Here is a 12,854-nt window from a genome sequence, read left to right as displayed (position 1 = left end):
AGGCAATCAGGTTGGTCTGACATGACCTGCCCCTAATGAAACCGTGCTGGTTGCCTTTGAGCATTGTCTCTGAGGCTGGCCCATTGCAGATGTGCTCCATGATGATCTTCTCAAAGAGTTTCCCTAGGATTGAGGTAAGACTGACAGGCCTATAGTTGCCTGGGTCCTCCCTCCTCCCTTTTTTAAACATGGGGACCACGTTGGCTGTCTTCCAATCATCTGGCACCTGGCCCGAGCACCACGAGCGCTTGTAAAGCCATGCCAAAGGCCCTGCAATAACCCCTGCTAGCTCCCTCAACACCCTGGGGTAGAGAGCATCTGGACCTGCTGATTTGAACACGTCCAGCCCCTCCAGAAGCTCTCTAACCCGGTCCTCCCCACCCTGAGGTCTGGAGGTGCTCCCCTCGAGTCTGTCTTGCATCACGGTGAGGAAGTCCCGGTTCCTGCACAAGAAAATGGAGGTGAAGAATTGGTTAAAGAAGTGTGGGGATGGAGAAAGACTCTGGATGATAATATTTTGAGAACACAAACTCATTTGTTTATATATGTCTTTTGAAGGAAGCTAGTGTTGCTGGCAGCCCCAAGGCGTGCTGTGGTGCAACCTGTAATACTTGAGTGGGAGAGAATGGAGTTGAATGACAGTCAGGTAGAAGGCTGCTGCATGATATTATAGAATAACTTGATTAGATGATTGTCTTTTTAAGTACACTACCTAAGAGGTTCGAGGTTTTCTTTTGGTCATACGATGTGGATCATTTGGATGGACAAGATGTAAATCTTTGTGTGTTGAGACCGAAATTTGCTATAGAAGTGTTACCTATATCTATATGCCATCTACAAGGACCATGTGTGTATGTCAGAAGTATGTATTTTGAAATGTTAAACATTGCAGAAGTTGTTGTTGTTTTTTTCTTTAAATTCAGGTGTGCTGTGCACTATTTAACGTTCAGAAAAAGATTTACTATTAAATCTTTTGGATTTGAGTTTCCCCTTGAAGAGTCTAAATTAGCTGAAGTGTACATGTTCTGATGTTCATTTTATATTTAAAGATACGTTGTGAATTTAAGGTTAGTGAAGACAGTAGTATGAAGATACAGACGAGCATGAGGATGAATGTAAAGCTTCAGCTTTCAGCCTTAAAAGCATTTAAAATGAACTGAGGAAAAAAACTGCCCCTTCTTGCCATCTGATAGGTTATTAATCGGATCTAGTGTGGGATTAAGTGGCTTTAAACCATACGACCAAAAGGAAGGAGAAGGCGATTTCCCTTAGCCTAGCCCTGAGGATTGGATTCAGCCTTGCTGTTGGACATCGTCACTCCCCATACTGGAAGGAATCAAGGATCAGATGATTCCTGCCCTCCCTGCTGATGGTGTCCATGCTGGCAGTGTCCTGGGTCCCATGCTCAAGCAAACTGTAGAACGTGGCCTACGGCAGCCTCTACTCCCCAGGGGATGCTAGCTGTACATTGAAAATGTACTGGTTAATTTGTCATGTTCCCTGAGTTTTCTTTAACTCTGTAATTCAAACCACTAGGATTCCCACAATTTTTTGGTGTGGGACAGTGTTAAAACCTTTTGCTGGTCCAGTCTAGAGGAGGTATTAGCCAATTTGGCCATATTCACAGCAGATAAAACTATCTTGTAGCATGGCATGACAGAGCAGCATCCTGTGGCACTGAGGATGGCAGGTCCACCCTCAAGCCACTCAACTACCCTATTCCTACCCATTTAGCCTTACAGCAATGGGGTATTTCTGCTGCTCCACTGCCAACCATTATGTAAAAGCTTTCTGAGAAGGAAAGTGTGCTTAAATGCTGAGTAAGCAGTTCAGCACCAACTTCTTCCATTCCCTTCCCCTTCTCAAGCAGGTGGTTATCACCTGCTAGTAGAATAAACCTCTTCCCTTTCTCGTCACTGACGCACTGGATTGATGCTAGTGTAATTTGCATTGGCTGTGTATGCTGATATTAAATGCACCAAGATCCAGATCTATCTGATGACTAGTTATTGTCACAGAATAGCTACTGCAGTAGGTGATTACAGTACAATTCTGCTGAAACAACCTGTTTGAATGGAACAGAGTTTACCCTGGGATATATGCTGATGCACAATACACACACCAGCATCGTTTACAGGTGTCTGTTATCGTGGTTTTTTGACAAATCTATACCAGAGTTCAGTAAATTATCTTGGTGTAGGGCTTGACATTGTATGTCCACTTCTTCCTGTTGATGTATGCAAACATGTGTGTCCAGGCCCTCATGGAGTTGAGGCTAGAGAGGAATGGTTGCTCCACTAGACTCATTGCTGTGGCATAAGTGTGAATTCCAGATAAGTTTCTTTATGAATGTGATAGATCACTGTGCTTTGCAGAACCCAGCTGTTGAAAAAGACATCTGTGAAATGTGTTTGAAAGGCCAAAGTTATATGATAATATTAGTTAAAAGTCAAATCCCGATGAGTTCACAGAACAGGACAAAAAGCTTGTTTTTTAAAATAGGTTTTAGTCTGACTGATTTAAAGATATATACTCCTGGTTTGAAAAGGGCTAAGTGAACATTTGCGCTTTAAGTGTACATGATCTTATTCAAGTGTACAAGACAAGCTAACAGCTTTGTTTTTACAATGTGTAATTGAAAGCATTTTTACCACCTTTTCAGGATGATGAAAGATATGAGCAAGCAAGTGATGTTCGGGCTCAGCTCAAGTTCTTTGAACAACTTGATCAAATAGAAAAACAGAGAAAAGATGAACAAGAAAGGGAAATTTTAATGCGCGCAGCAAAGGCAAGTGCTTGGATTTTACACTTCGATTTGCAAAGTGCCACATTTGTCGTCAAAAGGATAAGGGTGCCTTTTATTCTACAGGACAAGCAGCAAAAGGGAGGGCTCTCTTTCTAGGCTCAGATATGGAGCCTGATGAGACTTTAGCTAAAGCTTTCCCATGTAAATCATGAAATGTGGGTTCATCTCTGCCCCCACTTCACTCACCCTAATTATAGGAAATCTTAAATTTAAATATGTTTCTCTCTGAGAGATGGACAGATGGGCTTTTGCAGTATGGCATAGCTCATTGGTTCTGCACTGCAGACACCTGTCTATGCCTGCTTTGAGAAAAGGAGGAATGAAGAGCATAAATTTGCATGCAAGACAATTTTTGGATTGGCAAATGCATATTCTTGGGCAGTGGTTTTCAACTTGTGGTCTGTGGACCCCCTACAGGTCTGCAGACTGTCTAAGGCAGGGGTGGGCAAAATGCGGCCCGTGGACGAGATGCGGCCCGCCAGGCCTTTCTGTCCGGCCCACGGATAGAAAAAACATATTTTAGAAAAAAGTATATTTTCTATATTTTAGAATTGGTGGCATCTATATTTTAGAAAAAATATTTATCTGCCTCTGGCTGCCTGTCATGTGGCTCTCGATGGCTTGCCAAAACTCAGTAAGCGGCCCTCCGCCCAAAATAATTGCCCACCCCTGGTCTAGGGGGTCTGCAAAAGATGACTATGATCAATCAAAAGTATGTGAATACTCACACTTACAATTCAGTGGGATCTGCACCTCCATTTGAAATTTCCAAAGGGGACCATGCCTCCATTTGAAAGTTTTTAGCGATCTACACATGAAAAAAAGCTGAAAACTACTCTTCTAGGGAGCAGGTAGAAGGAAAGGTTTTGTGTCTAGTTCCCGATTTTTTTTCCATTACTTTAAGTTGCAAAACGTACATGCAGTTACTGTGGAGTTGCCTATACAAGTTGCTTATGCAGACTGATGGATCATTTAACTGGCAATTTGTACAAGCAATTACTTGATATGTATGTGTACTTGTGGTACCCATGTCTATAATTAGTAGGTAGTTATATACTTAAAGTGGTAATTTTTCACTAACCTCCAATTCCAAACGTTCAGGTATAAGTGGCAATCTGACTTGTTTAATACAATACATTTGGAATTTCAGATACGTCCACATCCAGTTGTGTGATTTGGGTCTACATACATGTAGCTAAAGGTGTGAATATTTAGCCATTTGGAATATTTACCATTTGTGTCCATCAAAAGAGGGATTTTTTTTTAAAAAGGTCTTTCCCCCATGTCAAGAATGTATTAGGGATTTTACTATGAAATGTAAATTTGATGGAAGCAACCAATCTGCTTTACTGGACTGGAAAATAGAGGGTGCCCTCCTACTAGTGGGATATTGAATCTGAAGAATGAAAGGAAAGAATAAGATTATGGGTTTGTGGGGGGTTATTGTTTAAGTGCAACAATGAGTTTTTTAGGGAGCTCTCAAATGAAAAACAGTATTGCTACAGTGCAGCATACTCTGCAACTGGATCTGTGGTAGCAAGTGCTTTAGAAAGCATAGCACTAGGAGACCATGCATATGATGATCTATAATGGTTATTTAGAAGCTGACATTCCGGTCTTGGATTCCTAAAGATAGGAACTTGAAGGTATTTTAAGCTTCTAAAATGTGCTTGACTTTCATGGTAGTATTAGAGTGACTCTGTAGCCATGATGGTCCAGGACTTAAGCCAGGGGGAAGCTTCTTTTGCTTCTGCTAATTGTTTGTCTGCTACCCCTGGGAATTTCTTGCCCCTCAAACTTCACAGCTCTACCCGTTGTTCTTAAGAGCTCTGCTTGCTTCCTTCCTCAGACCTGATGAAGAATTCAATACATTTGAAAGCTTGTTTAACTATCCCAGCCGTGCAGTTGGTCCAATATAAGACGTCACCCACAAAAACCTATAATCTCTCATTTGATTTTCCTGAGTAATAAGCATTCTCCTCTCCTCCTGCAACTAATGTAACAATAATTGCAGGAGAGTGCAGGATGGCCGTTTGGCCAAGACCTCTTGTTACAGCTCCAGACATCTGAGTTCAAGTCTCACTGTGGACCCACGTCAAGCACTGCCTCTGTTCAACCTAGGTGTAAATAGGTACTTGGTCATTCAGATTGTAGAGTTAATGCTGTCCAGATATAATGCTAGCTTCATCATTCCCTGGTGTGTTATTGACTGTAGAATCTGGCAGGAATTTGTCTTGAACATACTTCTTGACTTAGCACAGACTTCTGTGTCTTCAACTTCATTTTTCAATTTAATTAATTTCTCTCTCTCTCTTTTTTTTGCTTTCCCAAACTCTTTACCCACATATAGTCTCGGTCTAGACAAGAAGATCCGGAACAACTTAGGTTGAAACAGAAGGCCAAGGAGGTATGTGTTCAGGTGTCTGTGTACTTTAACAATTTAATACCCTCAGAAAATTAGGAGGAAAAAATAACATGTTGTATCTGTTTTGGACAACACAGATGCAACAACAAGAGCTAGCACAAATGAGACAGAGGGATGCCAACTTAACTGCATTAGCTGCAATTGGTCCTAGGAAGAAAAGGAAAGTTGATTCACCAGGATCTGGGTCGGGGACAGAGGTACAGTATAATAACCGTTGTATGCAAAGATCCTACAGTTTTGCTACACAAGCATCTGCAACAAAGTCTTTCTGGTCTCTGTGTTAAAAGTGTGTGTGAATCTGTGTCTGTGTTCTATGAGACCCATAGTTTTCATGGCATTCTGGTACAGATTGGAATCTCCTGTTGGGGATTTGATGAGGGGTATCTTCAAGCAGCAATACAATCCTTGGGGGTCAGGTTTTCAGTAGGACCCATGCTGTCCAGGTACAGGAAGGGGACCGGAGGAAATGATGCAGTTACCTTGTTTCATCTATGTAGGAAACTGCATTATCTCTATAAGTTACCAGCCAAGTTGTGAGCTATTTCTAACATTTCAGAGAGGTGAGTAGTAGTGCCACTGGTCCACTGTTTGAAATCATTGCTGAAATATTGACAGACTTGCTATAAAAACCTTGTGGTATCTTACCTTGCTTATCCCAACTTTCTCCAGTTTTTGATTGGCTCTAAGGGCACTGACAGACATGATTAAACCACCCCTCCCCAAAAACATGCTTTATCAGAAGCAGCAGCCTCTTACTTTGACCTGGCTCTGTAGTGTCTGTAGAGATTGGGTGCTTCAGCAGGGCTTCTTGCCACTTTTAACTAAAGCTGATTCAATCAGTTATTAGATAAAAGTGTCAAAAAAGCCCTACTACAGCAGCCAATCTCTACAGACCCTGGGAAAGCTGGGTGCAGCTGATGTGCTGCCTCTTCTGGGCATGTGCTGAGTTTAAAGTGCCTTTTTTGGTCTGTGTTTGCAAGCAGCCTAATCTTGTCAGACATTAAGGAAGATCCAGCCAATTTCTTTTAATTTTAAACTTGTAATTTGTATCTAGTGCCAGAAAGGGATTTAGAAATGTTTCTGGAGAAGGTTTAATGTTTGACTTTAATGCTTGAAAATTGAGTATACAGATTACTTTTAAATTCTGTTGAAGCCTGAGGTGTACATGATCTGCATCTGGAGACCTGTTAATAAACTGAGTCAAAATGTTTCCTGTGTGCAAGATCTGTTGGAAGTTGAATAGTGCATCTGCAATGCTAAAAAGAACGAACACTTGGGATTTTGCCTTCCATAGAGTTAAATACTACAGCTGAGCCTTCAAACTGTGCAGAGAGAAAGCCAGTAGGGGGAGAGCATGTGCAGAACTAATAGCACTACTGTTCGAGATACAGTATATCGCTTCTTGCATAGATTTTTATACTTCTATTGCTACAGTAATTTGCTTTTTTCCCCTTCCTCTTACTTGTTTCTTTTTCTGCTCTTGAAACAAGTATGTGACCTGTAGTATTGTATGTTACAAAAAGTAGCTTTGCAGCAATAATGCTAGTGAATGATATTTTGTTGTATATAAAGTATGCAAATAAAAGGTAGCAGGCGAGCATTCCTAGCACCTTTGAGATATCAGTGCTGAGGGTTATTAAAACACCTGCAGTAGGGAAAAAATATGTATAAAAATCCCATTTAACAAATTAGTCAATGACTAGAACAACATTTGTAAAAGTAATAGTAAAAATTTCAAGATTAAATTTTAAAATTTAAATTACACTTTTAAATGATGCACTATTTGAGAATTCCATCATGCAGTGAAAGCTTGTGATGTCAGGATATAGGAACAGAAGTTGCAGTAGCAGTTTTAGTGTTGCCTGCTTCTACACACATACCTGCAATTGTAATATTCGCCTACATAAATATATTCACTTAAGATAAACCTGAAAGTTATATTTCATGTATGGAATATATTTGACATTTACTAGGAATTCCCATTTTGTACTTTGACTAAATCTGACTAATTTAGTTATTGCTGATTAATCACTTACCATTTAACCAATTAACTACAGGTTCCCCAAAAATCTGATCCTTTGTCTGATTAAGAGCCAGCTGCTTTTGATGGGATAGATTCACAGCTGTGCTTCTGCTGCTGTGTCACTTGATATTTTTAAATTGAGCTCCACTTGTCACCATTTGTATGCAGTTTGTAGTTAAGGCATATTACAAGAAGTGTGGAAAATAAGGTTTGTCACTAGTTAGACACAGATTTGTAAATGTAAGCGTTTGATGTTAAAGGAGTGCTGAATATTAATTACATATAAAGTCAGCTCTAAGTAGTAATTGTGCCATTTCAAAATTCAGTAAAACAGTTTGCAATCTATTTAGATATTTTATACCTGACTGGGTTGTTTAATTAGAAGTTAGCAAAAGACTCTTAACTCTTTGTATGCCGCAGCTCAATAAAAGTCTCCAGTAGTAGCTTTTTAAAGATAAAACACCTTCAATTTAATTTTTTCCTTTAGAATAATATATTCTACACAGTACGTATTTAAGCAATGCAAAGAAAATATCATTATGCATAGGGCTGAGTTACAAGATAGAATTTAAATTCTTCAGTAGTCACAAATACCTGATGTTGTTGAGAGAGATAGCACCTTATGCTATAACTTTATGAAACTCTCAAATACTGGTTTTCTTATGTTTTGGTACTAGAGTTGTGACTGAGATGCATGCAGAGATGAGCACAAAGTCATGCCAATCTTAAGTCCTGGTGTTGTCTTGTGTCCCATGTAGGTGTCCATTTATATGGAAGTAGGAGCAGGGCTCTAGTGATGTTCCCAGTCTCTTTTCTGTCCCCTCCCCTATTCTTATGTTCTGAAACTTACCCTAGTGTACTACCGTACTTCCCCAGTTTAACAGTTTATATGCTCCCAACCCCATCACTCAGGTCTGTAAGTGAGCTAGGCTTGTGACTAGGCCAACACCCCTTTTAAATTAATGTAAGTGTTTGTTGAACCTTTAAAACATGTAGAGATGCTGGTTTCGGTGTAGTTAAGAAACTCTCTCTGCTTTATGGCTGATAAACATAGAATTTGATTTTGCTTTAATGCACTTTGGGCCCAAGCTGGCTATTGCAAATACAGGTAAGCACCTAGTGGGATTCTTAGGATTGCCAGAGTAGACTAGGCACCAAATTCCCATGGAATCAATGGGAGCTGGGTGCCTAACCTACCTAAGGCCGTTTAAAAATCCTACTTGGAGCCTAGATCTCTTTGAAAATCTCTTAGTAAATAATTCTCCGAATTACAGAAATGTAGCACAGAACATCGAGTCATTACCCTGCTGCTGAAGTACCAGTCCAATTTCCTGATTAAAATGTTATGGAACTAGGAAGAGCTGCACTGAAGAGTGTGTAGTACTAGCTTGGGAGACACTAATCTCCAACACAAGGTTCGATTGGCTTCTTAATAATGGACACTGTACATGAATAAATTCCTTTTGCTATCTAGAAAATTGAATTGGCTGTTTCCTCAGGATCCTATCCACATGGATTTACAACTGGTTTCTTGAATCTCTCTGTTGTGATATTTTTTTACTTTCCTTTTAAATAAGCAGAACTACAGGGTATGGGAGATGCTGTGTAATTTGGTACTGAAGTGTTATAGGTTATGATGACTGCCACCTCAAATATTTTTATAAATGCTTTTTCTATTTGCAATATGCCAGTAAAATGGTGCTACCTTTCCGAAACGATTAAAATGAAAATCAACTTGCTTTCTGTAAATAGACCTGATAAAAGCTGGCTTCTAGAGTGTAATGCATTTTATCCCATTCGTCCACTTGTTTTCCTTGTCCTGTGTAAAAACATGCATTGTAAGGCAGCAGTAGCTGTCATACAGACAATTAGACTTTTTAAAATTAAAGCACAGGCAAAGTTCTTGGTCGGTGTGTGCCATCTGCTGGTCAGAGCACTTCATTGCCTCAGCACCAATACCTTCATATTTTAACTGCAAGCAAGGAAACGATTGTCAGATATAAGCAATAGCCAGTCCCACAGGCTCCTGCCTTTTATGTGTCCATAACACTGGTAATAATTTGAGTTGACAATTTTTTAATATTGACTGCACTTTATGGCAGCTTGACATGTTTTTTTCTGCACTTCAATTTGTGCTGTCAGCAAAGTGAGCGTGTGTAAGGTTTAAATGACTTCTTTAATTGCGTTTTATTGCGGCTTTCTGTACTGCTTTATAAACATGGCTTCTTTGGTCTCACTATGGTATGTAATTGTCCTCTACCCTCTGGAACTGTTGCTTTACCTTTTTTAAAGCCTCTTTACATCCTCCCTGGAGGACTTTCAGTCCCAGGCCTTGTCCCAAGGGGGTTCTTAGTTTTTTATCCATTTCCTCACCTTAGAATCCCTTTTGCTACTGTTTTCAATCCTTACTAATTTGTATCAGTCTTTGGTTGCCTTAGGTCTAGGAAGCACTCTTTCTGCTGTAACTATACGAGTGTTCACCAGGGGAAGGAACTTCCCTTATCCATAAGGCAGGGCAAGAAACACATCACTCTGCTTCACTTAATTCTTGTATATAAACTCCCAATACTAGTTTACTCTTTGCATTGGTGTCAGTATAGGTCCCATTGTAGAGGTACATAATAGACCCTAAGCACATGAGATTGACTTTTTTTTTCTGAATAGCAGCATCCCTAAGGCCTGAACATATGCCCTGTAAAGTCTTACAGTCTCATGTGAGAGTGTAAAGCAGTGAGCTGCTGCAATCATCCCTTGGTTTCCTCTGTGACAGTATTTTGAAACCCAGCAAGTCTCCACCTTCTATCTTGCTTTTAGCTTCAAATTCATCTTCTAGGTTTAGTTTGAAGGAGCAATATCTTCATTGCCTTTGATTGTTCTCTAATATGGATGTTTCCTGGAAAAAATGCACCCTTGTATGCATTCCTCTACAACGTGGTGAAACATTTCATGCCAACCCAACAGACTCAGAACCGTCAGGCTTTAAATTCTGCCTGATCTGCAGTGGGCTCGTTCCCCTGATTGATGGGTACAGCCTTTCCTTTTCTAATTTGGGAAGGGGCTGAAGGGGATGGGGACATGCCACATCAGAGATCCTTCTTGTCAAGAGCTAGCAAACCTAAGTCTATTAACTGTGTGTTGCCCTGGTGCTCCAACACAGACATTCCTGGGGACTTGGAGTAACCGGGTCGTGGCAGCTTCTCCATAGCTGACCGGCAGGCCGCAGAGTTGCATGTTGTGGGGCTAGCTTCTACATACCCTTCTAGTCCTTAACACACCCCATCCAGCAAGGCTTGTGTGGGGATCCTCAGAAGGCAGCTTTAGGATGAGCTTCCACTGTACCTGCACTAATTGGATTCTCAGTCAGCCAAATACAAGACTTCTGGGGATCCTTTACAATGATCCAGTATTTTTACTTTGTGTAGAAGGGGGGTGGGGAGGGGTGAGGCTCCAGCCAAAGTACCTAGGACTACTAAAAGTGGGACTGAGGCTCTTAAGTCACTTAGGCACGTTGAAAGCATTCAGCTGAAGCTACACGTACTCAGTGCCAGCAGCCACCAGATATTGATTCTGGGCATTCATTGGGTTGTTTTCCAACAGGTGGTATGTTTAATAAAGCGGACTACATTCTGCAGGTTGTACAGGAGGAGCTGCCAGGAACTTCTGTTTGCTCACTTAGTTGTGCTTCTGTTTGCAAATGAAAAAAGACATCTAGTAGCATATGAGGTCTAATGCTTACCTGTAAGCAGTCCCCCATTTTTTACTGCTCCTGTTTTATTGTTTGTAGCATTCTGGCACAGAGCATTAACCATGGGCTTTAAAACATTCTGACTTTATCGCTTCTTCTCACCTCTAGGGATCCGGTACAAGCTCAGCAGTCCCAGGCAGTTCTGGAGTTGGAACAACCAGGCAGTTTACGCGACAAAGGATAACGCGGGTGAACCTCAGGGACCTCATATTTTGTTTAGAAAATGAGCGCGAGACAAGCCATTCACTAGTGCTATATAAAGCATTCCTTAAGTAAAATGGAAAAGATCAAGGTATTTTTGACAGAGAGCCGCCTGAGGACATTTTTTTATATATTTGCAGATTACGCCTTTTTGTAACAAGCAAATGGGATATTGTTTAAAAAAACAAACAAACAACAACCTCTTTACAACGAACAGTTTTATATTCCTGTTTATACATAAACTCTTCAGTATAAGAGAAACACATTTCTGTAACAGTGAGGACACTTACAAGGCCTGTGGATATTATAAAAGGACAATTTAAATTTTAACTCATCTCTTGATTGAGTGGCCTTCTTGCCAAACAAGCCATATATAAAGACTGATGGAAATCGTTTAGCAAATAACTAGCTACCCTTTGTCAGCCCTGTAGCAGTTTCAACATTAATTGTGCATTTTAGTTCAGTTTTACTTTACTAAATTGATTATATAGGTATATGTCTACAGCAGATGACCTCATTTCATTTAGCTTTTTTTAAAAAAAACAAACAACCAGTCAGTTAGCAAAGCAAACTGATTTTTAAGTATATTTATCTTTTCCCCCCAAATGTTCAAATTCTAGAGGGATATACAATTTTAAACATAACCTCAATTTTTAATCACATTATCGCTTATTAGAGGCCCTGGAATCCCATAAAGGAGGGTTACTTCTGAATGTTTTAGCAGCATCTGTAAAAATGCATTTTATTTGCTATAGTTTGTAAAGCTGTAAAGTTAAAAAAAGAAAAAAACGAAAAAAAGAAAAACCTTTTCAGCATAAATATATTTTACTTGCACTGTGTTTTTTAGCTAAAGTGAAAGCTTAGATTAAATAAAATCAAAGTTGAGAGGAATCATCAAAAAGACTGTTTCTCAGTGTGAATCAAGTGTTGAAAAATGGTTGGTGTATTTTGTCAGTAATTGTACATAATTTTTGGCACATAACATAAAAATGGCTATGTAAACTATAATTATTTTGCTAAAAGACTGTATGCAAGCTGTGGGCCTACTTTAAAGATGTCCAGAGCAAAGTCCCTTCTTTGTACCTATTTTTTTATTACAAATATACTAATTGGTTCTTTATATTTTCAGAGGTTATTGTATTAAATTGTCTATTGATAGTACTTTTATGACTGTAAATACTTTGGCTTTCTTTGTGTGAACTCTTATGTTAGAATTTAACTCTCTTGCGTGTAAACTGAATGCTGATCAGTATTTTTATCAACACCTGACAACTGTTACACCTTTTATTTTGTCTTTTAGGAAATCCTGTCTTTCCATTTTTTCATGTAAATTTTGCACAGTTACTTGTTCATATGTAAATATTTTACTTTCAAAAATGAAGTTTTTAATTGCTATTGTTTTATATAGGATTGAAAGAAAATTAACTCCTTTATTAAAAACAAATTTATCTGTATTTGCTAATGTATTTTCACTCTTTAAATCTTTCTTCCTCATGGATTTTTTTTTTCTTGACACAGTTTAAAAAAAAAGTCAAAAAGACAGGGTGATGTCTCCCAAAGATGCACTTTATTTCTTTTAAATTGCCTGCTTATTTTGCCTAATATTTAAAGGAGTATAACTGCACTTGCGATGAATCTTGAAATATTTCTTTGC

General features: G+C 39.3%; 1 protein-coding gene across 1 annotated transcript in view; it reads left to right on the top strand.

Moving 5' to 3' along the window:
• TAF4 (TATA-box binding protein associated factor 4) overlaps positions 1–12,654 on the top strand; it is a 58,170-nt gene extending 45,516 nt beyond the window's left edge. Inside the window, exons 13-16 of the mRNA XM_019548089.1 lie at positions 2,663–2,788; positions 5,157–5,213; positions 5,309–5,428; positions 11,108–12,654. Of these exons, the coding sequence (XP_019403634.1) occupies positions 2,663–2,788; positions 5,157–5,213; positions 5,309–5,428; positions 11,108–11,275 (471 nt within the window). The 3' untranslated portion in view covers positions 11,276–12,654. The remainder of the gene's footprint in view (positions 1–2,662; positions 2,789–5,156; positions 5,214–5,308; positions 5,429–11,107) is intronic.
• The last annotated feature ends 200 nt before the right edge of the window (positions 12,655–12,854 follow it).

This window comes from Crocodylus porosus, unplaced genomic scaffold (genome assembly GCF_001723895.1).
Source record: "Crocodylus porosus isolate Cpor-Errol unplaced genomic scaffold, CroPor_comp1, whole genome shotgun sequence".
Taxonomy (NCBI): Eukaryota; Metazoa; Chordata; order Crocodylia; family Crocodylidae; genus Crocodylus; species Crocodylus porosus.
This window is presented reverse-complemented; position numbering and strand designations above follow the sequence as displayed.